Below are 27,249 nucleotides of genomic sequence, written 5' to 3'. Positions count from 1 at the left end.
ACTAAGCCTCTCTTTGGATATTGCTACAAGACCCAAATAAATATTTTCAGATAGCTTATTTTTGATATACTATTTAGAATCAGATGTTAATTCAATTTTTCATGTATGGATAAATGTCAGATTCTAATGACTGATGTGCATTTGACAGAAAAATTATTAGACAGGGTTTATACAGGAACGAGTAACTCTAATTTAATGTTTTTAATGCTCTTTTAATGCTCTTAGAAATAATTTTAATGCCATCAACAAGTACCCATGACTCTCATATGTATATATATATAAAACAGGGCAAAATCCTTCGTCATCTTTACCATCTTTACAGGCTGCAGCCATGTCCCGAATTCTTTGTTTTCCAGCCAGTTTTGTTGAAATTTGCCATTCTCTAGATTTTTCTCTGCCTTGAGTTTCTTTTCCGGACATACAGCTTTACGATCAACCGCAAGCAGTTCTGCGCAAACACGTATAACCATTTATATCTGATGAAATAGTTTTTATAAATGTATTTTTTTTAAATGCCACATTAATCACATTATTGTAATGCCAATTAAGACCTTGATTTAAAAAAATTATAATTGAATGACTTTTAATTATTTTTAATGACCCTGGGGAACCCCTGTCAGAGTGGAATGTGGAAGGATTTAGGAATAGACTAGTGTACACATCACGGCACAAGCAGATATTTTGTTATTTTCCTTTATTAGATTATTGGTTGCAATACTATACTTAAACTATATCTTCGAGGGGCAGAACTTAAACATTTGAATTTCAATGAATTAATTATATTGATTTGAAGGGGTTCAAAAAACTTAAGGCAATTGTATTTTTTATATATATATATATACTGAAGTCCTGAGCAGGAACCTTTGTATATATAATTTCTTGTATAGCCGTATATCTGATGCGCTTGCAGCATCGCTAGTGTTGCTCCTGTGGGGTATTCCCACTTAAAAACCTTCTCAGTGCAACAGAAGTTACACTTTAACTATGGATCTTTTAATTCCTGGTTGACTGCCAGTCACTAAGGACTTCTCAGCATAAGAATCCCATAGTTAACATGTAGCTTATACTGTAGATGTATAACTTTCAGGCAGGCTACGTTACATCAGAGACTTTGTTAACTTTAGAAACTCAACCTGCACGGAGTGCAAGGAGTTATATCCAATTAGTTTACTGCCACTGGCAGTCAGGAAAGAATGAAACAGGACTCATGTCATGGCAAGCAAGGTTAATGTCAGCGTCCACAGCTGCGGCACAAATCCTCCAGCCAGTACACATCGTACCAGATGACAGGCTCCAAAACCAACATAGTCAGCCCACATGTGAAAAAGTAAACAACTCCCCGGAAAAAAGCTTTGCAACATGGATTTTGTTCTTTTAGTACTGGCTTAAGGAAAAAAAATAACCTCAGTGATTTATGTGTTTAAATTGCATTAAATGTTGCATGTTGAAAAGCAAATGGTAAGCTCTGAACGACAATGCTTTATACATACGGTACCTCTTTTATCATAGTTCTCGTCAGTTTCAGAACAGGTCTTTAATTGGCAATAGTTTATACCTTGTTAAAATGTTTACTTTTACTGTATTCCATGGAAGGATTGCACTATAATGCATGTTCATGCACTATCCACACTACAATAGAAAAAAATATCATGGGCTTTATAATAATAATAACTATACTATTATGACTTTCAACCAATCCGATGGCTGAATTACCTAAATAATGGATTAAAAAAGACAAAAAAATATGTTGTGTTCATGTTTATTTATTCATTGGATTAGGATCAAAAAGCGGTTTTGAACTGAAAAGGTTACTTTGTCGACGTCTGGTTTTTGATTAAAATGTGATTAATTGAGATACATTGCAGTCGTAGGAAAATGGCTGTTCCAACCCTTGCATTTCCGAATTCTCCCGAATGGTGCACAACTTTACACGAGTGAATAAAGTGAATCCCATTGGTCGTTTATCAAGAGGGCGGTATTGTTGTGGCGGAAAGTTTACCAGCATCGTCTGATAAAGAGTACATTTATATATATGTTTAATAGGGTTGTCACGATACTAAACTTTTCAACTCGATACCGATACTAAGGAAAATATTCGATACTCGATACCATTTTTGATACCAAAACAAAGACTCCAAAATTCTACAGAAATATTTTAATTAATAAATAAAATACAATAAATAAATACAATAAACAATAAGAACAATATTTTGAGGTTGTATGCTGTGCACAATATTAAGCAAGCTTGATAAAAAACGTATAAAATTAAAATTAAGTGTTCCTTCCTTGGCTATGCTTTGCACACATAACAATGACGCTAGCCAAACCGGTTAAGAAACAAAAGTAATTCTCAGCAGCTGCAACTCAAAAAAAAAAAAAAAAAAAGTGTGAAACTGAAAAGTGAGTAGAATTATTCAATCACACAGTGTTCTGAAAGTGCATTTTCCACTATTCTGCACTTTAGATGAATGACTGCTTAGGTGCCACTGGTGGTAGCACTGTATCGATACTTTTGAAAACGAGTATTGTATCCGGATACAACATTTCAGTATCGATACTTTTTTGAATATCGATACTTTTGACAACCCTAATGTTTAAGCCATAATGATTTGACATTTACATATGATTTCCCTAAGACATTAATTTCAGGCTCTGAATTAACTCGTCCCACCACTAATATATTCGAAACATTATCATTTAGAATAGTTCTACATCAAATTGCAACTCGTACACTGGGAGTCTGTCTTTTTGACATTCAGGTGATTTACTTTTTTTTTTTTTTTTTACATTGAACACATCGTTTAGATTAATCATTTAAAGACCAAAATTAGCCAAAATGATTTTGTAAATCAGTGTACATAAACTTTTGGTCAGAACTGTATCTGAATGTGAATACATTTAAAATGTGCACTATAAAAACCCTGATTTGAAATGCCAGAGCAAATATTTTTACTCCAAAAGACAATGCGCTGCATTGTTGCATGACCACCGTGATACACAACGTAGCACGCATGGAACACAGAACATGTGTATTCAGACTGGAACAGCCCCAGTAACTTACCGTCTCTACAAAGATCACATGAGATCTTCATCATACTGAATGCAAAGGCAACAGCAAATTATGCGTTACAGAGTTGAGAACGTTTGACTCAGATGTTACCTGTGATTGTCAGCAACTGCATGTATGTTTGTGTGAATGTGTGTATGCAGAAAAAAGAAGAATGTACAGACTGTTTAAACATAAGAAAACAAGAAGAAATGACACTGTGAATGGAGACAAAGCGCACATACCAAAGGGAAAAGTAAAGCTGAAATTGCTCCAGCACTGCACATAACATGCGATCAGGCATACCCTGTAAATAACACATAACAGTTAGTCAACATCATGGCTTATATGGTGTACAGTACACTACCCACATCTACAGTACGCTCATAGAGACAGGAATGCCCACCACGTCTGACATCAAGGCATATATGCGACACAATTTGAGTAAGTGAGTGAGTGAGTGAGGTGTTGAAGAGGAGGATGGGGCGAAGGAGGATCAGCGGACTCACTGTGAGGCTCCTCATTGGTGCATTCATCCCCAAGTCACAAAGGGGTGGAGGAACCAACCAGACAGAGAGAGATTACAGATTCAAAAAGGAGAACGTCCCGACGGGTTGCTGATCCTGTAGCAAGTAAAAACAGCAGGGGAGAAAAGTGAGAAAACATTTTCACATGTGCAGCTATGTGTTTAGTACGGGGGGCTGTAACCTCTACAATCCAAAGAACAACTTGGCTCTTCAGTCAAGCTCAGTCATTTAAACCCCAGCTGCTACCCAGATTTTAAAAAAAGAAAATAAAAAAAGACAACTTATTACTTTTTACAAAAAACCCACTATTCTATTTGTAATTATAGGTATTAAAATAAAAGTAAACGTCAAAGATATACAAAAAGTTTTGCATTTTTTTCTTTTGTGGTAAAGTATGCAACAGAGCGCATAGTTTCATAATCTGGTAAAGATTCTCAGCCATCCAGGTCATAGTCATTTCAAAAAAGTTAAAAAACAATCCACTGGACTTTGTTTTCAAGTTTGAAGACGTTGCGCTTCCCATCCAGGAACCTTTTTCAATTCAAAATGTCAGAATTAGCGTTGCGTTTGAGGCTTTATAGAGTGGACAGAAAAACAAAGCCTTGGCAAAGCAAAACATCTTCAAACATGGAAACAAAGTCCAGTTTGTTTTTCAACTTTTTTGGAAGCACATAGTTTCCCATTTAAAGACAAATATAAAACTTAATAGCATTTACTGTTACTTTTAGTGTCAATTTTTTAAAGATAGAGAGAGCCTCTATGGAAGGTCCAACAACCCCTTGCAACTCTGAAACTGCAGACCCTAGAATATGTCTGGGGAAAAACAGAGTTCACTAACTTAATAAGTTGCAAGTTTTTCTAACACCATATGGTTTTCTTAACACAAATACTAAATGTTCAGTATTCATTTTCAGAATCCTCTAAATCAGTCATTTGTTGAACCATTGTTTTCTGCAATACCAGCTACAGGTCTTCAGCTAACTAAGTGCAGAAATTGTATTTTAAAATCAATTTTCCAGTTGTTTCACAAAATATTCTATATTTTGTTTTATCTGCACAGTTTGATTGGGTGATTCCAACACATGTCTATGCCTTGAACTAAACCAACAATCTATTCTGGTTTTTGTTTGTACAAAAATCCAAAAGCATTTATTAGCATTTTATTTCCAACCCAAAGTTATTTACTAATTTTAGTTAAATAAATTTTCTAAAATATTAAGAAATTTGTGGTAATAGCTGTAATGTAATGGTTTGAGGGATATGAACCCTTTATCACAGTAACTAACGAACTGCTTAACAATATATCTGACTACCACTAACATTTTGCTACAAGAATATAAATCAAGTGCACATACAGCTTCTTAATTACGTTATATCCCCTTTTTGATGATTTAAACCCTTTATACATTTCTTAAATGTTGATTTTTAGAAATTTTAAACATTTTCTTTAGAGGCTTTCTCTGATTCTGAAATAAAAACATTTAAAATAGAGCAATTAGAAAAACAGGCCTGAAACAAAACACTCAATTTTCTCATCAAATGGCGACAGGACAGCACTTTGATATTTGAAATTTAACTTATGAGTTATATTTCTAGTTTATACTGCTTATGAGGTCTGTGTAAAACAGGTTTCTCTGCTTTGCCACTCTGAGGGTCCAAGGCCAGGACTGGTTTTAAGACAGCAAGAGGATCCATATAAAAGAAGTTTTCTCTTTCGAAGCTAATTCTCACAATTTGTCTAGTAAATGTTTTGAACATCCTTTGGTACAGAAGACATGCAGTCATTCTGTAGGTCAAAGCTTACACTCTGTAAGTTCTAACCCCAGGATGCAGATGCTCTGTTATGGTTTTTGCTCTCATCTTGTACAATATACTTTAATAAACTGACTTGATTGCTTTTCACTGTAACAGTGTTTGGATAATCTTATTTTTTGCTGCCACACTGTCCACCCAATAAACCCCATGTAGTCGGAAGCAATTTTTCAGTGTAATTGCTACACTTAACATATGCAGATAGAGACGTGAAGGAGAGTGAAAACAAAATTGCAGGGTCTAAGTGCTATTATGTGGGTGTATAGATGGCAAAGACTGCAATTACTTTCCCATTTGGAGAGAAGACGTGTTCTTCACTGAGAAAGATGTGATCTCTGGACAGAATAATTGTAACTGTAGGCATTTAAAAAAATAAATCATACTTTCTTTATTGAAGTTTTGTCCATGGGAGCAAAGAAGAAATTGCAAATGTGCTACTTTGATGTTTCAAATCTACTTTGTAGAGAGATGTGTTGCTCATCCAAAATTTGAAAGTTTGGGTGTTTGCCTAACACCTATTACTATCATTTGTTCTGATCATTTATCATTAACTTATCTCTCACAGTTTGTAGTAGGACCAAGGCACAGACAGGATCTCAGTGGGATGGTAAAATGAAAGATTTGAAAAATCTGAAATAAAAAAGAAAAAAAAACATACTATTTGGCACAAGATCAGGACATCAAACATAGACTGAGACGTGAATTTCTTAAATGGAAAGTTATAAAATGTCAGTTTTTACATTGTCATTTTATTTTTCTCATGTTTTTGCCATCTTTGTACCACTGCTTATAACAAAATCCTCTTTAAGGGACATTTTATCTTATTTTAAATTGAAAGACAAATAAAAACAGACTTGTTCCAGAAGAAGGTTCCAGTGGGGAAGAATTAGAACTGAAGAGCATAGATCAGACATTTAAATGGTTCATAGGTAAAAGAAGTGAGGGGATCAAATCCCTCAGGGGGGGTCCTAGAGTTGACCCCACATTTTGTACCATTTAATTCAAAAACACCAGTCTAATGAACTTCAAGAGAATTGTACAGCAAAGGCACAGGGTAGTATGAATACATAGTAAAGTATATTTAGATAATCAGGGATGAAAGCAAATTTAAATTTTTGCCAATACTATTGAAGAAAAATTGACTGCTATTATTTTCTCACTGTGTTCAAAGGTACAAACATGCTTTATCTTAAAGGTATAGAGAAAAATCTTTTATTTCTGGTTGGATCATCTAAATAATGGGTCCTCTTAATTGTCAAGCATTGTGGTGATATGTTTATGTACATGAAGGCTGTCCGACATGCTCGTCCTGTTAGCTATCCTTTTTAGGGCATGTGCATTTCAGGCGTATATCTGTGGTGAGCTACGGTTACAGTCACATAAGCTCACCTTTCTCACCGTGGTTCTTTCGAAATGGCCGAGGGTCGTAAGAGAAGAAAAAAAAAGGCCTCAAAAGAGGCAGATGTATCCCGGAATGCTCTGCGTGGAGAGCTCTCATCGCAAAGCATTATGGGATTTGCTGTTACGGTGGCCCGCTGTCGCCATAGGCTGTCGCTATCTGACAAAGGTGACTGAAAACAAAGATGACGCAGGCACCAACAGGAAGTAAAACAGGGACGTTTGGACACAGTAAGCATGTATGAGCTATGAGAACAGCAACTTTTGAACAGAGCGAGCACGAGGAGAAATGGGATTGTGCACGCTCTGGTATGCGTTTAATAGACTTTTCCTCTCAGGAGCGGGTACAGGGTTGTGCGTGTGCATTTTTTTGAAGTGGAGAGGTTGAGCCTTTTCAAAAATTCACGAAAATCCTCCACAATATATATATATATACACTATATTGCCAAAAGTATTTGCTCACCCATCGAAATTATTGGAATCAGGTGTTCCAATCACTTCCATGGCCACAGGTGTATAAATTCAAGCACCTAGGCATGCAGACTGTTTTTACAAACATTTGTGAAAGAATGGGTCGCTCTCAGGAGCTCAGTGAATTCCAGCGTGGAACTGTGATAGGATGCCACCTGTGCAACAAATCCAGTCGTGAAATTTCCTCGCTCCTAAATATTCCACAGTCAACTGTCAGCTGTATTATAAGAAAATGGAAGTGTTTGGGAACGACAGCAACTCAGCCACGAAGTGGTAGGCCACGTAAACTGACGGAGCGGGGTCAGCGGATGCTGAAGCGCATAGTGCGAAGAGGTCGCCAACTTTCTGCAGAGTCAATCACTACAGACCTCCAAACTTCATGTGGCCTTCAGATTAGCTCAAGAACAGTGCGCAGAGAGCTTCATGGAATGGGTTTCCATGGTCGAGCAGCTGCATCCAAGCCATACATCACCAAGTGCAATGCAAAGCGTCGGATGCGGTGGTGTAAAGCACGCCGCCACTGGACTCTAGAGCAGTGGAGACGCGTTCTCTGGAGTGACGAATCGCGCTTCTCCATCTGGCAATCTGATGGACGGGTCTGGGTTTGGCGGTTGCCAGGAGAACGGTACTTGTCTGACTGCATTGTGCCAAGTGTAAAGTTTGGTGAAGGGGGGATTATGGTGTGGGGTTGTTTTTCAGGAGCTGGGCTTGGCCCCTTAGTTCCAAGGAAAGGAACTCTGAATGCTTCAGCATACCAAGACATTTTGGACAATTCCATGCTCCCAACTTTGTGGGAACAGTTTGGAGCTGGCCCCTTCCTCTTCCAACATGACTGTGCACCAGTGCACAAAGCAAGGTCCATAAAGACATGGATGACAGAGTCTGGTGTGGATGAACTTGACTGGCCTGCACAGAGTCCTGACCTCAACCCGATAGAACACCTTTGGGATGAATTAGAGCGGAGACTGAGAGCCAGGCCTTCTCGTCCAACATCAGTGTGCGACCTCACAAATGCGCTTCTGGAAGAATGGTCAAAAATTCCCATAAACACACTCCTAAACCTTGTGGACAGCCTTCCCAGAAGAGTTGAAGCTGTTCTAGCTGCAAAGGGTGGACCGACGTCATATTGAACCCTATGGATTAGGAACGGGATGTCACTTAAGCTCATATGTGAGTCAAGGCAGGTGAGCAAATACTTTTGGCAATATAGTGTATATATATATATATATATATATGGTAATTGGAGCACTGGGGGCTGTGACCCCAAAACTGGGAGAGTGGCTAAAGCAGATTCCAGGTAAAACATCAGAGGTCTCTGTCCAGAAGAGTGCATTTTTAGGAACAGCTAAGATACTGCGCAGAACTAAGATACTGTGCAGAACCCTCAAACTCCCAGGCCTCTGGTACAGGACCCGAGCTTGAGGACACAAGAGTGATATGTTCTGCTTAAACAGCAAATAAAAAATAAAGTTCTTTGACTTTTGAATTGATAGTCCCTGAGTAAAAGTTTTCCTGACGTCTATATCAATACAGATTTTTTTTTCTATGGCAGTATTAAAGATACAGTGACACCCAGTAGCTGCCACACACTGAAAGTCAGCTGGATGAACCATGCAGCTACAAGTTTTCAAAAAAGAAATATGACTGTTTAAAGAAGAGTCAGTAGCAATATGGAACTTTAAGGTCTGGAAGCTAAGATGCAAATTTCTGTTAGCAAGATATGTAAATAATTCATCCCAACATAAAAAAATGAGCAAGTAAAATTAGCAAAGTTCCTAAAAAAATGGAAAACAACATGATTAGAGCAGAGAAGAGGAAAAATAAATGTATCTATAGCAAAGTTCCACATCGCATAAATATCAAGGGAAACACTTATATATACATTGAGGCAGAGCGGTTTGTGTCAACTTTTCTAATGCTTTTGAAACATCATAAAGGGAACATTTCTGTAAGACATAGGCTTTTCTAAATATAGTTTTGCCTAATGTAGTCCAAGTGTAATTAAATCATTTTTGTGTGGAAATAACATTCAGTCTGATTGATAGAGTCTGTGAAGAAAAGTTCCACAATATTTGCACAGTAAATGTTGGAAGCATGATAATGACTTATGGGAAAGTAGGAAAATGTGGATTTATTGCAACTGGTATTGCCATCAGAATACTATACATTAATCATACAAATTGCATGACATCCTAATCTGTAGCAGTCCTAAAATAGGCCACAACCTGCATTATGAAAGCTACTGGAAAGATTTACTTGATTATCATAACACATTTTTTTACGTTGCAGTAAAGTCCAGGAAAACGTGTCAACAGTGTTAACATTTCCTTTTAAATATGAAAAGAAAAAAGTTTAAGACAAGGTGATTTTATTGCATTTTTCCATCTGAAATGGGTAGACGGGTAACATAACTATTGCAACCTAAAGAGGGAATACTACATGTTATCAAAGACCATTCAACCTTTGCATCTATAGTAGGATGGGGTTTATTTGAATAAAACCAATCAGTCGAATTTAACATTTTTCACACAACCCAGTCAGAAAGGAATAAATCTAAAGGGTTCCCTTTGATGTTTTCTCATTAATTTCTACAGTATTAACCTGTTATCTTTTAACCTTATTTTGAATTAACTTTGCTACAGAACTTTTACATTTTATAACAAACAAGATTCAGTTCATGAAATGGATACCATAATTTCAGCGCAAATGGACCATTAATTATGGGGTAATTGCGTTTTAATGTAACAGTTGTTTGGAGTGTATGCTGTGTTAAGAAGAAGCTTTGCATGCAACTGGTTTCGGTTTGTAGGAGTAATTTCAAAATTAAGTTAATCGACATTAATGCTTAATTGACAGAGGCAAAAGACATTAAGGCTCATCATCTGGTCGTCATTTATATAAGCTGATATTTTGCTAATATCTGCATGATTGTTATGGTGGTTGTTATGCTCTTGGTGCGTTAGGCTTAGTGTCATATTCGGGTGTTGGTCATTTACCTTTGGTTTTCAGATCCTTTAGCGTTTTAGTTTAGCTCCCTCTGTGTTCATTCTGTTTGTTGGTGTCCAAGATCTGCTTATTCCCCAGCTACACCTGTCACACCAGGTTATCATGCCACTCATCAACTCTCCCAGTATTTAAAACTCTGTTAGTTTCCTAATATCAACAACAGATTCCCTGTTCAAGTCCTTTCACCAATGTCAGTTCTTTATGCTCGTTTCCTAAATGGTGGTTCTGTAAGTCCAAGTTGCGTCATCTTTGGTTTTTGCAAAGCATCTATTATTAAAGGGATTCAGCCTCTGCTCTGCCTGCCTAATCCTAGGTAAAATATCAACAGAGATCGTAGAAGAATCCATATTAAGGCAGTTCTAAGGAACCAAACCTGTTTAAATGTGCAAAATAAACACGCAAAATCAAATGCAATGCAACTCTGAGTCATAGTCTTAGTTGGTGTATCTTAACGTTAGAGTCTAATTGAAGGAAAATGTGTAAGCATTCCTACTTAACAGACAGGCATCGCATTAAATCAAACTCAATCACTGGACTTAATTGTACTAGTTTACTCTCTGGAATTTCATTTATTTATTAAGTTTCATTAGCTTGCTCTCTTAACAATCAATGCTCATGATTTTTCAAATAAATATTAAGAGTCAGACTAAACTGCTGATAATCTGGAATCTTAATACAAAAGAACATCTTCATTGGTTACTTAAATGATGACGGTCCCAAATAAGGCGGGCTATTTAATTCAATTTCAAGAATATGTTCGAAGACTTAGAATTGATTATTTTCCAAACAATCTTGTCCGATTACAAATTGGATTGAATTTAGAAATCCATATTATAAAATTTTATATTCAATTATTTTATTTTTTTTAACACAGCAATACTTTCAAAGTAAATACTAAAGGAATACAAATAGAATTGTTCATGTAGACTACATAATACAATTTAAAACCGTATAAATATGATATATATAATGTTCTGAAAATCAACCTCATTAAACAAGATTTCATGAACTCCATTTCAAGTACCTTCCTGAATTTTGATGGTTGAGGGAAAGAAAGACTTGAATTGAACCAATCAGTGTTTGTGCTGCCACAACCCCTAGATTTAAACCCGCCCAACTTCCGTCTACAGATGACTACGATTCACCTAATCACTACAACTACATTGCAAGGATTTTGCTTTTACAAACAGAACTGTATTTTTTCTAAAGACATCTAACAAATAGCCTAACGTCAGTGGAGACATGCAATTAATTTTATTCGGGCTAAAGTCTTGAGAGGGCAGAAAATAGTTTGTTTATTTCCAAAACTAAAAAGAAGTGTTAAAAAATGTAAAAAAAAAAAAAAAAAAAAAAGGACGGGCCTACAGTTAGCACCTAAACATAACAGTAATTAATCAATCAATTTACATGCATAACATTTTCCCTGATTCAATCTAAATCTCGTGGTAAGGACTTTAAATTACATTTCTGCTTTTAATTGTGCTATAAAATTAAACTGAATTTTGAATTAAACTGGACTGGCCTTTTTTCAGCTTTAAAAACAGCTAGAGATCTGAGTAAAAATTACACCAAAATACATTTCTATGCCTTAGTAAAAAAAAAAAAAAATAAATAATAACTTGCTAAAGATAGGTTGTAGCAGTATGATGAAAGGATTTTTCCTGTAGTTAGGGCAACATAAGTGATTATGCTCTAACCCAGTGGTTTCCCAACCTTGTTTCTCAAGGATCCCTGTCCTGCATGTTTTAGGTGTTTCCTTGTTGAATCACACTAGAAAAGATCAACGGGCTTCTGATTGAAGAGGAGGAGCCCTGATTTGAATCAGGTGTGCTGGAACAGAGACATATCTAAAACATGCAAGGCAGGGGTCCCTGAGGACCAGGGCTGGGAGCCACTGCGCTAACCAATGAGCTGCCAGTTCCAGCCCCTGCTCTGTACGTCTCTGTCATTGCGGTCTTGGGCAAGGCACTTCACCTACCTTACCAGCAGTTGGTCAGAGGGCCTGGTGGCTCTTACTATATGGCAGCCTCACTTCTATCAGTCTGCCTCTGGTTAGCTTTGGATATAATATAGATTAGCACAATCAGCATGTAAATGTGTGTGCCTGGGAATCAGGCATCGGTTTTTAATGGCACCTTTTTTGGTACCATGCAGATGTCATTTCAAACACTATGCTTATTCACCTGAAGCGGACAGAGATTTTGCCTCATTTTGCTAGCAGCTAGCCCATAACAGATTCTAACCATGCTTAAGTATAGAGGAGGATCCGAGGCTGTTAAAAACTTGGAAATTTGGCTAAATGCCGAAACATTTTCTGCATCATGCTTCTGAATTTCACAATCCAAACAGGATTCCTGAATAATTTCAGAATAAAATTAACCCACCAACATCAGCTAAAATGGATAGCGAAAACAAAAAGGCAAAACAGGAACGGAGAGGCTACTGGGTGTTGAAAAGGGATATTTATGTTCACAGATAATCAGTTTTGCGTGACAACTGAAGGTCAGAATATGAACTGCTTTTTCTCTTGAAGGCGATCTTTGCAGCCTGGTTGTAGCATTCAGAGTTATTAACTTTTTGCAGCACACCCGCAAGACAACTAAAGAGCAGCTGCAATCAGTGGGAGCCTGGTGTTACACTTTGTCAGGCAACTTTTAAACGGGTCACTGAATGATTATATAGGGTATTTGGTGCTGGTCCTTAAGGTCTCTGAATGGGGTGTGTAACATTGGATGGGCTGAAAATGGCATATTTGCTGTTCTATGAGCCCTAATGCAAGCCTGGTTATAAGCCCTAGAATGAAAATACAGTTTTTTTCCTTTTATGGTATGATCATGAATATTTAGATGAGCTGTGCGCTGACTGGTTGGTTTACAACGAGTGAAGGTGCTGAGCAAAGACGCATCATAGCAACAAGCACTCACTCACTGAAACATCAGTCCGGGAACCAGCAGGGTGCGTCCATTTCACCCACTGAACTATCTTTATAAATCTATGACAATGTAAACTCGGTTTTGCATTCTATGACCCCTTTAAGTCTGCTTCACAAATACCATGTACATATTAACCGCAAAAAGCGTCCGTACAAGAACCAATGCATGAAGGATTCATCCAAATATTGCCTCTTATTTTAAAATTTACCAGATCCATCTGTCACAATTAGACTCAATCCAATAGGGGAGAGCTGTCTGTTATACTGCAGTGAAAAAGTTGGTAGGAATTACCACACTAGAAAGGCTTCTATTTGTGATTCAACAGAGGGCGCACGGATGAATGAGTCTGAGTGAATTAGGGGTTAGATGTGCTCAAAACAACTAACTCAATTATTAGCTCATGAGAATAAGCTAGTGAGGCACCTAAGTCTTTACAGTACTTCATGTCCATAGGTCAAGAGACTCTATCTATATGTTTCAGGAGAGTGGCCGTTGAGTATTTAAGGTTCATAGAACTGGTCTGAAGGTTAGTGAAAAGTAGTGACGTCTGGTTTTATTATTTTTGAGCTTGTATGCATTTTTTTTATTCTTGGCATGTGATCTAATGACTAAAATATAACAAAAATTAACTGATTTTTAAATATTATTTCAGTTTCTTATGGGGAAAAAGTCAGAATTCTGACTTTAATCTGAGAATTATGACTTTAATATCAGAATTATGACTTTTTTGAGGACCCTAATGCAGAGGCTGAGAGGCAGAGGTGAATTTTTGCTATTTTTAATGAATCAGCACAAGTACAGAGGCAGGAATCCAAAATCCAAATTAAAATTTAAAACTTGACCAGAAACATGGAGACATCAGGGGAAAAGAGCATGTGGAGTCAGGGAAAAGTGAGAAGGAACGAGGTAAGACGAGAAACCAGCACAGAGGAACTGCAAAAGGAGAGTATTTATGGATGACTAAACAAAGAGAGGACTAACGAGTTGATTGGGAGCAGGTGTGAAGAAAGAAGTCTAGAAAGAAGCTAGGGAAAAGAAGACCAACACAAGAGGGTAACAGATGGCAACACATAAAAAACCTAAGAACTCAAATACATCCAGAAAACACAACAAAGTAGGAATTAAACCAATAAAACTAGAAAACATTGAGCAAAACTATACACAAAACAAAACATAACAGCACCAAGACTGTGAGTTTTTCTCAGAATTCTGACTTAAATCTCAGAATTCTGACTTTTTTTTTTTTTCAGAATTCTGACTGGATGAATTCAGGCCCTCTGCAGGTAATCCAGGTGAAATGAATTCTGGGTATTTGGGATCTATTTGTTGACACACAAGCTTTAATCCAAAGCAAGGAAATGTTAAAGCCAATTCATGTCGACTGGATTTTAAAAACAAATGACCAGCTGCTTCAAAATGGTTTGAAGGAATCATATATATTATTAAAAGCTGTTGTTGCAATCGACTGAAAACGTATACGTTCTCTAATAAAATAAAAAGTATAATTACATTACAGGTACAAGGTTACTGTGCAAACGTTAAAGAAATGGGCATATATAAGGATAACACAATCAAAATACCGAACCTATTTACAACTGTTGTCATATATACGTCCTAAAAAAGCTAGATTATACGTGACAGCGCACGTAAGAGACAATGTAGAACATAAACAGAGCATTTCATCGAGGCCTAGTGCGGAGGATGAGATTTCCACCACTTCCTGGAGGACCAACAAGCTAGCAACACCGAGCGCGCGCTGCATCCCAGAAACAAAACAGCTGGATGCTGCCTTAGCTTCGCAAAGATCTCGGGCTAAGAAAATATACGGAAGCACTTACCAGTGAGAGGTTTCCCTTATCTGTTGTGTCTGGCCCTGTCCATGGCTTCAGCAGATCTCTCCGGGCTTTCTCATGTACGTGTGGGAGACTGCGGGAGCGCGCAGGATGCAATCACATCAACTGCGGCGGCGCGCTTACATTACCATGGTAACCACTCTAGCTCTTCCTGTGCTGCTGCACCAGGGTTTGTTTACATCCACAACTTGATACCTTTCGGCAAAACTAATTGCTTCGTTTTCTTAAAATAAATAAATGGTGGGAATTAAATTTAATCTTTATGCTTTACCAAAACCGAATTTTGACAAGTAGACTAAATCATATTTGACAGATCTTTAGAAGATGTGAACACAGGATAGGTACAGAGACATACTTCATAAAATGCTTGTTACCTTTATCTTTTTCAGATAAAGAGAAAACAAGCAAACCAGTAAATTGTAAATAAAAGAAAAATAAATGCTGCATGAAAAAAAAAAAAAAAACATCTTGCAAACTTTTTTTTTAAGTGTGCCATGCTTAAACTATCAATAAGGGAAGCTTTTTATTCAATTTTAGCATGTCTTCTTCTTGTTTACAGAGCTAAGAGATGACAATGGGAAATAGAATTTGACTTTCCAGTGCAGGATTTGATTAAATATGCTAATTTATAGTATTTATAATTATCTAACTGAACAAAAGTATTGATTTAGAGAATTGGAAAAAAAAAAACACTTAATCATTATTCGTGGTGCAAGAGACATACAACAAAAACTGATAATATTATGGGCATTATTTATTTTTTTTTTTTAAATATCTGTTTCAAGAGGCTTACAAAACATAATACTTTCATTCAAGGAAAACATCAATTTATTTGATCTATATTGACAATTTCAAAAAGTATGTTTAGCACAAAAGAAGAAATGTTAACAGTTCTGAGTATCTCTATAGGAACATCATACCTACACTGAAACATAGCCATTTTTTATGGGCTTAACTTACCTCAAATGAACCTTGGCTTTTTCTAAAGATTAAAAAGCATATTGAACTTCTGACAACCTAAACAATTTGGAGCATTTTTGCAAGACAGATTGAAAGAATATTAAGTCAGCACTTCAGTGATTATAGACTTGTATCAAAGAAGAATGTGTTATGAGATAAACAATAATTAAATATGTTTTGCATTATAAAAAAGTGATCATTTCAGTATGGGTGTATTGACTTGAAAATCCACTTTACATGCATTCTTGTTGTGTGAGTTATTAAATTTAAACATAATTCTACTCAATCATCCCAACAACAAATGTACTCAGGAAGAGTGTTTTATGGGAACCCCGAACTCAATGTTTTTAGATTGAGCAAAAATATTGTTGTTTTCTTTATTCACAAAATGTACTTTTAGAGACCTGGAAGCTGGCTCTCATTTTTGGTACATGACAAGAAAAGCTAGAAACAAAACTCCTGCACCACGGAGGAAACGGGGAAAACCAGTGAACAACAGAAACGAGACAAAAACAGTCTGCTTCTGATTAAATGTCAAACTGGTGACTTAACATTTTACTTTGGCAGCTTTTTCTCCTCTTTAGCTCCTGCCCAGATCTCCATCTGAGAGTTTGGACTAATCAAAGGCACTTGTATGTAGAGGAGTGTTGGACTGAGCCAGTTCAGACCAGCCTGCTTCTCTTTCTCTCCTCTCTCTCTCCTTCTCTCTTCCCTCTCACTCTCCCGTCCTGTCCTGTCTCAGGAGCAAAAGATTTGGGAAATTCCATCAAGCTACTTTATTTTAGATTTCTGTTGGATTCAAACATGCACACTGAAGGTTTTTTTCTGTCAGTTTTGGTGCCCTCGCTTCTGATCCTGCTCTCTGCTGTTGAGGACGTGGTGTCACAGTCTGTAAGGTGAGTTTCCATATAACAGTTTGTATATTTTATTACTTTTCTTTGTGGGGGAGAGCCTGGGGTAAGAGTGAGAAAAGGAAGCACAAAGTTCTGTAGGCTTAAAAGTTTGGGGAGAGCAATGAGGATTTTTTTTCTTAAGCAAGCTTGTAAAATATACACAGTTTTCACTTTGCTCTGCTTTGTGGTGAAGTTTCTGATGTATGATTCTTTACAAGCTGTACAACGGTGCATTCCATAAAGGCAGCAAAATCCATGATTCCAGAGTGATGTGCTTCCTCTGCCTTTGTTTTTGTTGTACACTGCATGGGGGCTGTGGGGATCTTGACATAATATAGGTGACAGTTAGCTTTGTCAACAAACCCTAAGACTGAATGTCAGTTTTGCAGCTGAGTGTCATGCAGAGCATGAAGTTAATTTCTGGGGTGGAATGGAGTGGCAGAGGTGTGCTGGGTAAAGGCTCGCCAGCTGGGGCCTCTCAGAGTGGAATTTATTTTTTCTCTCTTTGCCAGGCTGGGTATTTTTTTCCAGGAGCTCTCATTTTACATACATAAGGTTTATCTTAGATTATTTTCTTCTAGATTATAGGGCAAATACTTCATTTACAGCCTGTTTGAGTGAAATATTTTGGTAATATAAAAAAGATGCTTGCTTGCAGGCTGTATTCTAATGAAAATAATTCCAGAATTTTAATGAAAAGTATCTTGGAAAAGTTAGTTCACCCTCTGAACTGTTTGTTCCATTACAACGACAAGCCTCTACATAATAGTCATACCTCTACGACAAGTACTACATAATAGTAACATGTGTGGAGAGGGGTTTGAAGAGCTTAAAAATGGTTTACGAATAAAGGTTACCAATAAGTGTTGCATGTATTTTTGTCCAGCCCCCCAGAGTTAAAACCATTTAAAGCCACTTTTCACAGTTTAAAAAAAAGACATCTTTCATGTCCTTCTTTTCTGAGCAGCTCGTGCGCCGCCAGATTGGAGAGATTACATTGGAAATTTTCCTCTTTCCACAGACCCTCTATCGGATTTATATCTGCACATTGACTTGGCCATTTAAAACATGCACATGCTTCAAAAGATGAAATCTGTGTGACAAATAGCGAAACATTTAAGGAAAAGCATCCATCCATCCATCCATCCATCCATCCATCCATCCATCCATCCATCCATCCATCCATCCATCCATCCATCCATCCATCCATCCATCCATTCATCCATCAATCCATCCATCTATCCATCCATCATGGTCATGGAGGCCTAATACCTATAGGCCTGTATTTCCTAGAACACTTAGTTGAATCTGACTTTATTCAACTTTGTTTTAATGTGGCACAACCACTAAAAAATACGCTGCTATAGACATAATTAGTTCTGATATAATAACCATCTCCGCATAATAAAAGGACCACTTCATGAGGTGGCATTGAAGTCAAACAAAACGCTGAAACTGTTCTCTTTTCATTCCTTATATAATGATAAACTTGAAGCACCATTATTAGTAATTTTGTATTAACAAGTGCCTTTGTATAGCAAAAGTGTTTTTTCATTTTTTGTTTTCATGGGTGCTGCCATCTTGGAATCCTTTGCAATATTATTCGTTATTGGGAGGTACCAAGTGAATAATGCAATGATACAAGTCCATAATGGATCTAAAACTACTGGAGTTCAAGCCATATGAATGCAAGTCAGCTTGCAATATGATGGGTAACTGTGTTTACACTCTCCTTAATGCCTGTTGTAGGCCTACATCTCTTTGGGGCTTTCTGGTTAGTTAACATTGTCCATGCTTAAGGATAGCTTATAATGCCTTTCAAAATGTTTTGGGGACATATCAGGAGGTCAATATGTGGAAATTGTTAATTTGGATGCACCAGCGTCTCACGAAGAATATAGCACATTTTAAATGAAATGGCTGAATAATTTTGTTGGACTTTAAGTGTAAATCAAGGAATTTGTTTTAATCTTATATTTTTCCTGTTACTTCTTGGAAGGGTATGTTTCCAATAAAAGAGTTGATGCAGAGATGTTGCTCAGCTCAACAAAAATGCTTTACAGAGATCAAAAGAGTTACTAATAGCATTGCATTGTTAATTTACTGGCTGATCACCTTGGTGATGTTAAAAAGAGATCTGCTTGGTTCGCTTCAATAGGTTTTATTTTAAATGATTGGTAATCTGTCAGCCTGTCAAAGCTACACTCACAGCATCAAACAAAGAGTCAAAGGTGATAAAAAATAATAAAATCAAATCAGAGGTCAAATCAAGGTTTCATTTTTTCTTAATCAACAGTTTTGTTCTGCTCTTATTATAATTTAGATTCACATGATTATATTTTATTTAAGCATAAATTGAGATATTATTGATATTTAAATTTTTTTTTCTTAATTTCTATCCAAGATCAAACTGCAAACTGGTAGCATAATGTAATCTCAACAGCAATTTTAAAATACTCATTTGTTGGAGTCCTGACAGCTACTTGAAAGACCCTTTGCTAGACTGATCTGCAGACAGCAGTACTCTGAACCCATATCCTCAGCATGCAACACTGGTATTAAACTTGCTTGGTAGAAGCATATCTTAGTGCAAAGTCGTTTCTTCACTTTGACAATTATGTGCAATACACTTTTTAAATCAAGCACTCAAACTCTTACAGAGAAGGGTGAGGTAGAAACTAAAGTTTATAATTTATTTCTATAATATTAGCTAATTTAGCAGTCCACTTGAAAGGTTTTGGCATTAGGCTCTTCCATTTAGTACCTCTTATCAAAAATGAATGTCTGCCCTGCAGCATATGCAGGGATTGGAGCAAGGCCAAAGAGAAGCAAACAGAATGATGTCGATAGCAGGCAGCAGTGGTGGCATGTATCCCACAGAGGATAAATAATTTTGTACATTAGATAAACCGTATTTTAGACGTATATATCTCTGACTATGCCTGAAGAAGATTATATACAGCAGCAGAGCAGTGGGAGTTCCTCAAAGAGTTTGCAGACTTGGTTTGAATGCAGCAATACAGACAAAGATCAGCTTTGCAAACTGAAAACTTCAATTTGCTTACATCATAATGATTATTTTCTCTGCTTAGCTCTAAACAATATCTGTTATAGCTAAGCCTTGTAAAGGAGTAAAGCCAAGCCTAAAAATTCCCCTAAAACTTGAAGTGAGTTTAAAGTGAAGCCTGTTTTGCTTTCCAATGACACATGGAAAACACACATTTTATGCTCGTTTTAGGAGAAAGGTCTGGAACATTTAAGCCGTTGATTGAATGAAAGGCATGTGCATTTGCCAAACCCATTGCCAACATAAAGAGGGAACTGCAACAAGTAATAGAACATCCAAATAAAATACAAAATGATCATTTGTTTTATTCTTGGGGGACTGCTATGTGAATATCTGTACATTGTTTATAAAGTGAGGATTATTATTAATTCCTAATATTCTTAATTTCATTTTTCAGTAATATTGCAAAAAAACACTAAAATTCTATCAAAATTATAGATAAATATAGAGGTAGATTTTGCTACATACCCTGAACCTTTGCTCTGACCTACCTTATGTTCCTTTACGGGCAAAAACATCATCAAATCAGTTTTTTTTTTTTTTTTTGGTTGTTCCTAAAATGGGGCTAAAGCATTGACAGGATCAGGCTTTTTCAGTCAGGGCTCCAAAACTTTGGAGTGCTCCACATTTTAGTATGAGACAGGGTTCTTCTTCTCTCAGCATTTAAGTTTGTTATAAAACACATGTGCTTTCCCTCGTATTTGACCCGGAGTGGAATCTTGCTTGTATCATAGTCCTCCTGTTTTCTTTTTGAATCTCCTCCTTTGATGTTGTAATGATGTTAACCTTTTTATTTTGTTATGTTAGTAATAACCTGTTGTTTTGATATGCTTTATAAATACATTTGACTTTGCATAATCCTGAAATAAACCTTTGTAATGTTGTGTTTACTACTTAAATAGATACAGGTGGGACATATATAATTTTAATGCAGTTCTCTGACCATTCAGTCCTGTCACCTGCAGAAATATTCGGATGACTTTGCATTCATTGGTTGCACAAGAAGCTGAATACAGGGAGCTGTTGAACAGTTTTATTGACTTTATTGATCACACAGTGGAGAAATTCAATTGTTTCATCGGCTCAATAGTCAAAAAAAGGTGCCTAAAGAGGAAAAGTTTAGGGGTATATACAATATATACAGTGCATCCATATATATATATATATATATATATATATATATATATATATATATATATATATATAATTTTGCAGGGTATTAAATAGGTATTTATAAAACTAGGCATTTAGATATGCAGTTCTTGTACTTGTAGTTATTACACAAGTTATTGCAGTTATAGTGTTGCGTTGAAGTCTTTCAAGTCTGATGGCAGCAGGGATGAATGACCTACAGTAGCGCTCCTTTTTAAAAACAGGGTGTATAAGTCTTTCTCTATAGGAGCTACTCAGTTCCTTTACAGTCTGGTGCAGGGGGAGATAGGTGTTTTCCATGATGGATGTCAGCTTGGAAAACAGTCACTTCCTCTATCAAATCCAAAGTGCAGCCCTGGACAGAAGTGGCCTTTCTTACCAGTTTGTTCAGTCTCTTTCGCTCTGCGCTGCCAGGGTCCCAGCAGACGACAGCATAGAGGAGGGCTGAGGCCACTAGAGAATCATAGAAGGCTTTAAGCAGGGTCCTCCTCACTCAAAAGGACATCAGCCTCCTCAGAAGAGATGGAGGCGCTTCTTGTACAGGGCCAAACCCCCACAAACTCCATCTGATCTCAAATTTCAACAAAAAAGGGAGATAAACAGGAACAAGTTTAATCTGGTTCACATCATACGAGAATAACTTCAGTTGGTGTAATAGTATACATACCTTGGTGTTCATCTAGACAACAAACTGGACTGGTGGTGCCACTGTGAAGCCATCTACAAGAAAAGACAGAGCAGACTGGACTTCCTAAGGAAGTTTATGTCCTTCTGTGTTTCCATCAAGATGCTAAGTCTTTTGCGGAGAGTGTGATCTCTTCCTCCATCATCAGCTGGGGTAATAGCATCAGAGCAAATTACCTATAAAAGCTCAGCAAGTTAATCTACAACAACTCAATGAAAAAACAAAACGTTACAGCAATACTGAGTTTCCTAAAGGGATTCATAACTTTTTTTGTTTTATTGAATTCAGTTATACTTTCAGTTCATTTAAATTTGCAAACGACTGATCTTTTGTGTTCTCCTCAGCCAGGTGGGTCAGGTGTGCAGGCTTTCCCAGGAATCATCACTGCGCCGCTGCAGGACACCTGATGGCAAAATATGCAGCGGCAGGGGCGAATGTGACTGTGGAATCTGTTTGTGTGAAGCGGCCGATCCAGGGAAGTTCTTTGGTCCTCGCTGCGAGTGCCATGACTGGGTCTGCTCTACTCATAATGGACTGATTTGCAATGGTGGGTAAGCTGTTATCCTATCCTCAGCTATTTTTAGTATTGTGTATTGCAAAAATATTCCTTATGTGAAGGTTTTTCCACATCTTGTCATTTTGTAACCATAAACTTCAATGTGTTTGTGGGTTATATGTGATAGAAGAATGGTTGACATCCTCCGGCTCTGGAGATGTAGCGGCATACGATTTTAACGGAAAATCAATTAGAAATACAGATTTTTGGCGTGTGAAAGGAACATTTGCTCTAATTTCAACCACAGAATGACACTAAGGGCACCAGTAATTTTTATATTTCTAATATTTTAACATTATAATATTTTTTAACGAGGTTAAAACCTATGTCAAATCTTCCCCAAATAGAAAGTTTATCCATTCCCTGAATTCACTAAAGAGTACATTTTTTCTTAAAAAGAAAACAAAAACAGCAAAGTAATATGCTGTAGGAAAACATTTTCCTCCCTGAAAAACTTTTATTTTGCTGGAGGTCAAAACTCCCTCCTTTGATTGTTCAGAAACCTGGGGTAGACTAGCACAAAATAGTGTATAAGTAACGGTTCAAGGGGTTAGGTACATGTAAAATGGACAGCACATATATTAACTCTGGAAGAGATATCCACAACTCAGGTACTGTGGGCTTATAGTTGTGTGCATCATAAATCTGGCCAAGCTGGTAAGAGCAAGGCATTGTTTTAAAATAAATTAAACAATGAGAAATAACAGAACAAATCAAATAAACTAATAATAGCTCAGTTAACAATTTAACTTCAACAGTCAAAAGCAGTTCTAAATAAATGGGTTTTTTAACTTTGACTTAACAGAACTCAGGCTTTTAGCACTTTTACAGTCTTCTGGGAGTTTCAGATAAGTGGAGCATAGGAACTAAATGCTGCTTCTCCATGTTTGGTTCTAGTTCTGGGTGTACAGAGTAGGTTTGAACTAGGAGAGCTGAGTGGTCAGGGAGGTTGATACACTGACAAAAAATGTGTTATTATTAAGATGCTGATCTATTCTGTGATTTATCGACAACGTAAAGACTTCAGAACCGGGCTGATGTGGTCTACTTTCAGCAGGGTTTAGGATCAGCTGCAGCTTTTAGGAAAACCTATGAAGACACTGTTGCAGTTATCAACCATACAAAAGATAAATGCATGAATGAGTTTTTCTAGATCTGGTTTTAACATTAGTACTTTAACCCTGGAAATGTTCTTCAGGTTATTGTCAGGGTTGGGTGGAAGTTGGTTGAGGACCCAAATGCAGAGAAGAGGAGGCAGAGATGAGTTCTTTCAGATTTATTTGATGTGGTAGCGACAGAAAAATAAATGCAATCAAAGACAGGCAGGGAAATCAAGAACCAAAACAATGAGACACTCAGGAGGAACATACAGGAGGAATGAACTAACGAAGAGAAACCAGCACTGAAGTCTTACAGTATATATGGCAGACATGGCTAATCAGCTGACATGGAGCAGATGTGGATAAAAGCAACTAGAAGACTGGCACAAGGGGAAACAGAGAGTAACTCAAAAAATACTGCTATTGTATATACATTATATTAATATTGCTAGAAAACAACTATAATGACAGAAAATGGGAAAGAAACCAATTACCAAGAAAACACAAAATCAAAGTGCAACTGAAAAATAAAAAAGAAACCCAAAAAGCAGTCCACAAATGGCAGAATCATGACAGCGATATGAAACTGAAATAGTAACTGCTCTTATTTGCCTCCGAAGCTTCAGGTCTGAGTCTATCATGACACCAAACTTTCGGCAACGATCAGTGATTTCCGGCTGTAGTAGCTGATGCTGTGAACTACAGTAGCTGTGGATCTCTCCATCTTTGTTCCAGAGATTATTTCCTCAGTTTTGGTTTTATTCAGTTGGAGATCATTATGGCACGTAACGATTATGGCACACATGGTAATCCGTTCTAAGCATCTAGCCAATGCTCTGATGGGTTCATCTCTTGGTATTGGGATGTAAAGCTGTCTGCATAGTTATATTATGAGATCGTTGATGTTTTTTTCTTCAGCAGGGACTTGAATCTTTGGTTGAATGGCTTGTGTAATTCTGTCAGAGGTTGTATAACACATCAAAGTTAGACTGAGGTACACCTCCTGAAGGACAACAACCATAAAAACACAGCTGAAATTCGATTATTTAGTTCAAAATGTTTATGTCTTGGATTGTAAAATCAAGAAGATTAGATAAGCGAGTGTGTAGAAAGACTTGAGAATTAAATTTTTTTTTCAAACAACCATGAGGAAGAATTTCAGTATTTTCATACAATTAAAACTGCATCCTGAACTCTTTTTTCCTTCACTCTATAACTATTTATTTCCTTATGTTAGCACATAGCATGACATCTTATAAATTGCATAAAAGTAATCTGACATGTTAAAGGGATGTGAACAATTGACAAAGCACAGTATGGAAAATACTTTAGAATGGTTGCTTTACAGATTCATATCGTCTGAATGATACTCCAAAAATCCACGTTGCTCAACATCTGTTTCTACTTGGATGTGGATTTTAGTTTGGGGTCAGTAAGTGCTGCAACAGATATCCTCAATGTGGGTCAGGTCAGAGCGGTTTGGCAGGTGTAGTCTTCAGCTGATGTTTAACATGAGCTTTGTCCAGCGGCTAGAAAGATGAAGGCATTTTTCCTGCTGTCTATAAACTTCCTTTCAAAAGAAAATTATGTCACATGTGTTTTAATGTGTAAAAATGCAAGTTTCCGTTAGGTAATTGAGGCTAAACGTGGATGGATGTCTTACTGTAAGCCAGAGAGGACCAGTATTTGACAGCTAAGATTGGCATGAAGGTGTTCTAAGACAGTCATTACTACTGTAATATGCTGATGACCTGCTATTAAACATTATGATGTTTTGGGTTTTCTTGGAAGGCACTGACTGAACTATTTTTACAAGTCATCTACAAGAATGTCCCAGTGTGTTAAGGTGAAACTGAATAGTGGTTGTTCGGACAGTGTGCAGTTTATGGTACATACATCAAAAGATTTCATGCGACAATTCAGCTGGTCAATAAAAAAATTGTGTCCCTTATTTCGAGTTCAGTCTACCTGGATTTTAAAAACGTTTCATCCCTTTTTTTTCCCTTCTTTTTTTTTGTATTCTGGACCAAGACAAAGTCATAAGGGAAACAGTATCAGCAGAGACTCCCAGACCTTCCTCTCCTAAGACACTTCTAGTTCTGCTGGGGGAAGCCTGAGGCATTTCCAGGTCAGCCAAGAACCTACAGGTGCTGGTCATAAAATTAGAATATCATGAAAAAATAGATTGATTTCAGTAATTCCATTTAAAAAGTGAAACTTGTATATTATATTCATACATTACATACAAACTCATATATTTCAGATGTTTATTTTGTTTAATTTTGATGATTACAAATGACAACAAATGAAAATCTCAAATTCATCATATCAGAAAATTAGAATATTACTGAAGACCAATAAAAACAAAGGATTTATAGAAATGTTGGCCAACTGAAAAGTATGAACATGAAAAGTATGAGCATGTACAGCACTCAGTATTTAGTTGGGCCTCCTTTGGCCTGTATTACTGCAGCAATGCGGCGTGGCATGGAGTCGATCAGTCTGTGGCACTGCTCAGGTGTTATGATAGCCCAGGTTGCTCTAATAGTGGCTTTTAGCTCTTCTGAATTGTTGGGTCTGGTGTATTGCATCTTCTTCTTCACAATACCCCATAGATTTTCTATGGGGTTAAGGTCAGGAGAGTTTGCTGGCCAATTAAGAACAGGGATACCATGGTCCTTCAACCAGGTACTGGTAGCTTTGGCACTGTGTGCAGGTGCCAAGTCCTGTTGGAAAATGAAATCTGCATCTCCAAAAAGTTGGTCAGCTGCAGGAAGCATGAAGTGCTCTAAAACTTCCTGGTATGTGGCTGCGTTGACCCTGGACCTCAGAAAACACAATGGACCAACACCAGCAGATGACATGGCACCCCAAACCATCACTGACTGTGGAAACTTTACACTGGACTTCAAGCAACGTGGATGAAGTGCCTCTCTTCTTTTCCTCCAGACTCTGGGACCTTGATTTCCAAAGGAAATGCAAAATTTACTTTCATCAGAGAACATGACTTTGGACCACTCACCAGCAGTCCAGTCCTGTTTCTCTTTAGCCCAGGCAAGACGCTTCTGACGCTGTCTGTGGTTCAAGAGTGGCTTGACACAAGGAATGCGACAGCAGAAACCCATGTCTTTCATACGTCTGTGTGTGGTGGTTCTTGAAGCACTCACTCCAGCTGCAGTCCACTCTTTGTGAATCTCCCCCACATTTTTGAAGGGGTTTTGTTTCACAATCCTCTCCAGGTGTGGTTATCTCTCTTGCTTGTACACTTTTTTCGACCACATCTTTTCCTTCCCTTCGCCTCTCTATTAATGTGCTTGGACACTGAGCTCTGTGAACAGCCAGCCTCTTTAGCGATGACCTTTTGTGTCTTGCCCTCCTTGTGCAAGGTGTCGATGGTCGTCTTTTGGACAACTGTCAAGTCAGCAGTCTTCCCCATGATTGTGTAGCCTATAGAACTAGACTGAAAGACCATTTAAAGGCTTTTGCAGGTGGTTTGAGTTAATTAGCTGATTAGAGTGTGGCACCAGGGGCCATCAATTTTGAACCTTTTCACAATATTCTAATTTTCTGATATGATGAATTTGAGATTTTCATTTGTTGTCATTTGTAATAATCAAAATTAAACAAAATAAACATCTGAAATATATGAGTTTGTATGTAATGTATGAATATAATATACAAGTTTCACTTTTTAAATGGAATTACTGAAATCAATCTACTTTTTCATGATATTCTAATTTTATGACCAGCACCTGTATACCCAGGTTACCTAGGGAATGGACTAGGACAA

General features: G+C 37.2%; 2 protein-coding genes across 5 annotated transcripts in view; one reads left to right on the top strand and one right to left on the bottom strand.

Moving 5' to 3' along the window:
- nalcn (sodium leak channel, non-selective) overlaps positions 1-15,167 on the bottom strand; it is a 115,491-nt gene extending 100,324 nt beyond the window's left edge. Inside the window, exons 1-3 of one of the 4 annotated variants that reach the window (XM_038284806.1) lie at positions 15,032-15,114; positions 3,556-3,669; positions 3,292-3,353 (exon numbers count right to left, since the gene is read on the bottom strand). In XM_038284806.1, the coding sequence (XP_038140734.1) occupies positions 3,292-3,333 (42 nt within the window). In that variant the 5' untranslated portion in view covers positions 3,334-3,353; positions 3,556-3,669; positions 15,032-15,114. Of the gene's footprint in view, positions 1-3,291; positions 3,354-3,555; positions 3,670-15,031 lie in introns of those variants that run through there. The other 3 variants (XM_038284805.1, XM_038284807.1, XM_038284808.1) reach the window with 3 other exon arrangements.
- A 1,489-nt stretch (positions 15,168-16,656) lies between these two features.
- Positions 16,657-27,249, top strand: part of itgbl1 (integrin, beta-like 1) — an 84,553-nt gene continuing 73,960 nt past the window's right edge. The window contains exons 1-2 of the mRNA XM_038284780.1: positions 16,657-16,902; positions 22,148-22,350. Coding sequence (XP_038140708.1) covers positions 16,811-16,902; positions 22,148-22,350 — 295 coding nt within the window. The 5' untranslated portion in view covers positions 16,657-16,810. The remainder of the gene's footprint in view (positions 16,903-22,147; positions 22,351-27,249) is intronic.

The sequence above is a fragment of the Cyprinodon tularosa genome, unplaced genomic scaffold, assembly GCF_016077235.1.
Source record: "Cyprinodon tularosa strain WSP-4 unplaced genomic scaffold, ASM1607723v1 ctg202, whole genome shotgun sequence".
NCBI lineage: Eukaryota > Metazoa > Chordata > Actinopteri > Cyprinodontiformes > Cyprinodontidae > Cyprinodon > Cyprinodon tularosa.
This window is presented reverse-complemented; position numbering and strand designations above follow the sequence as displayed.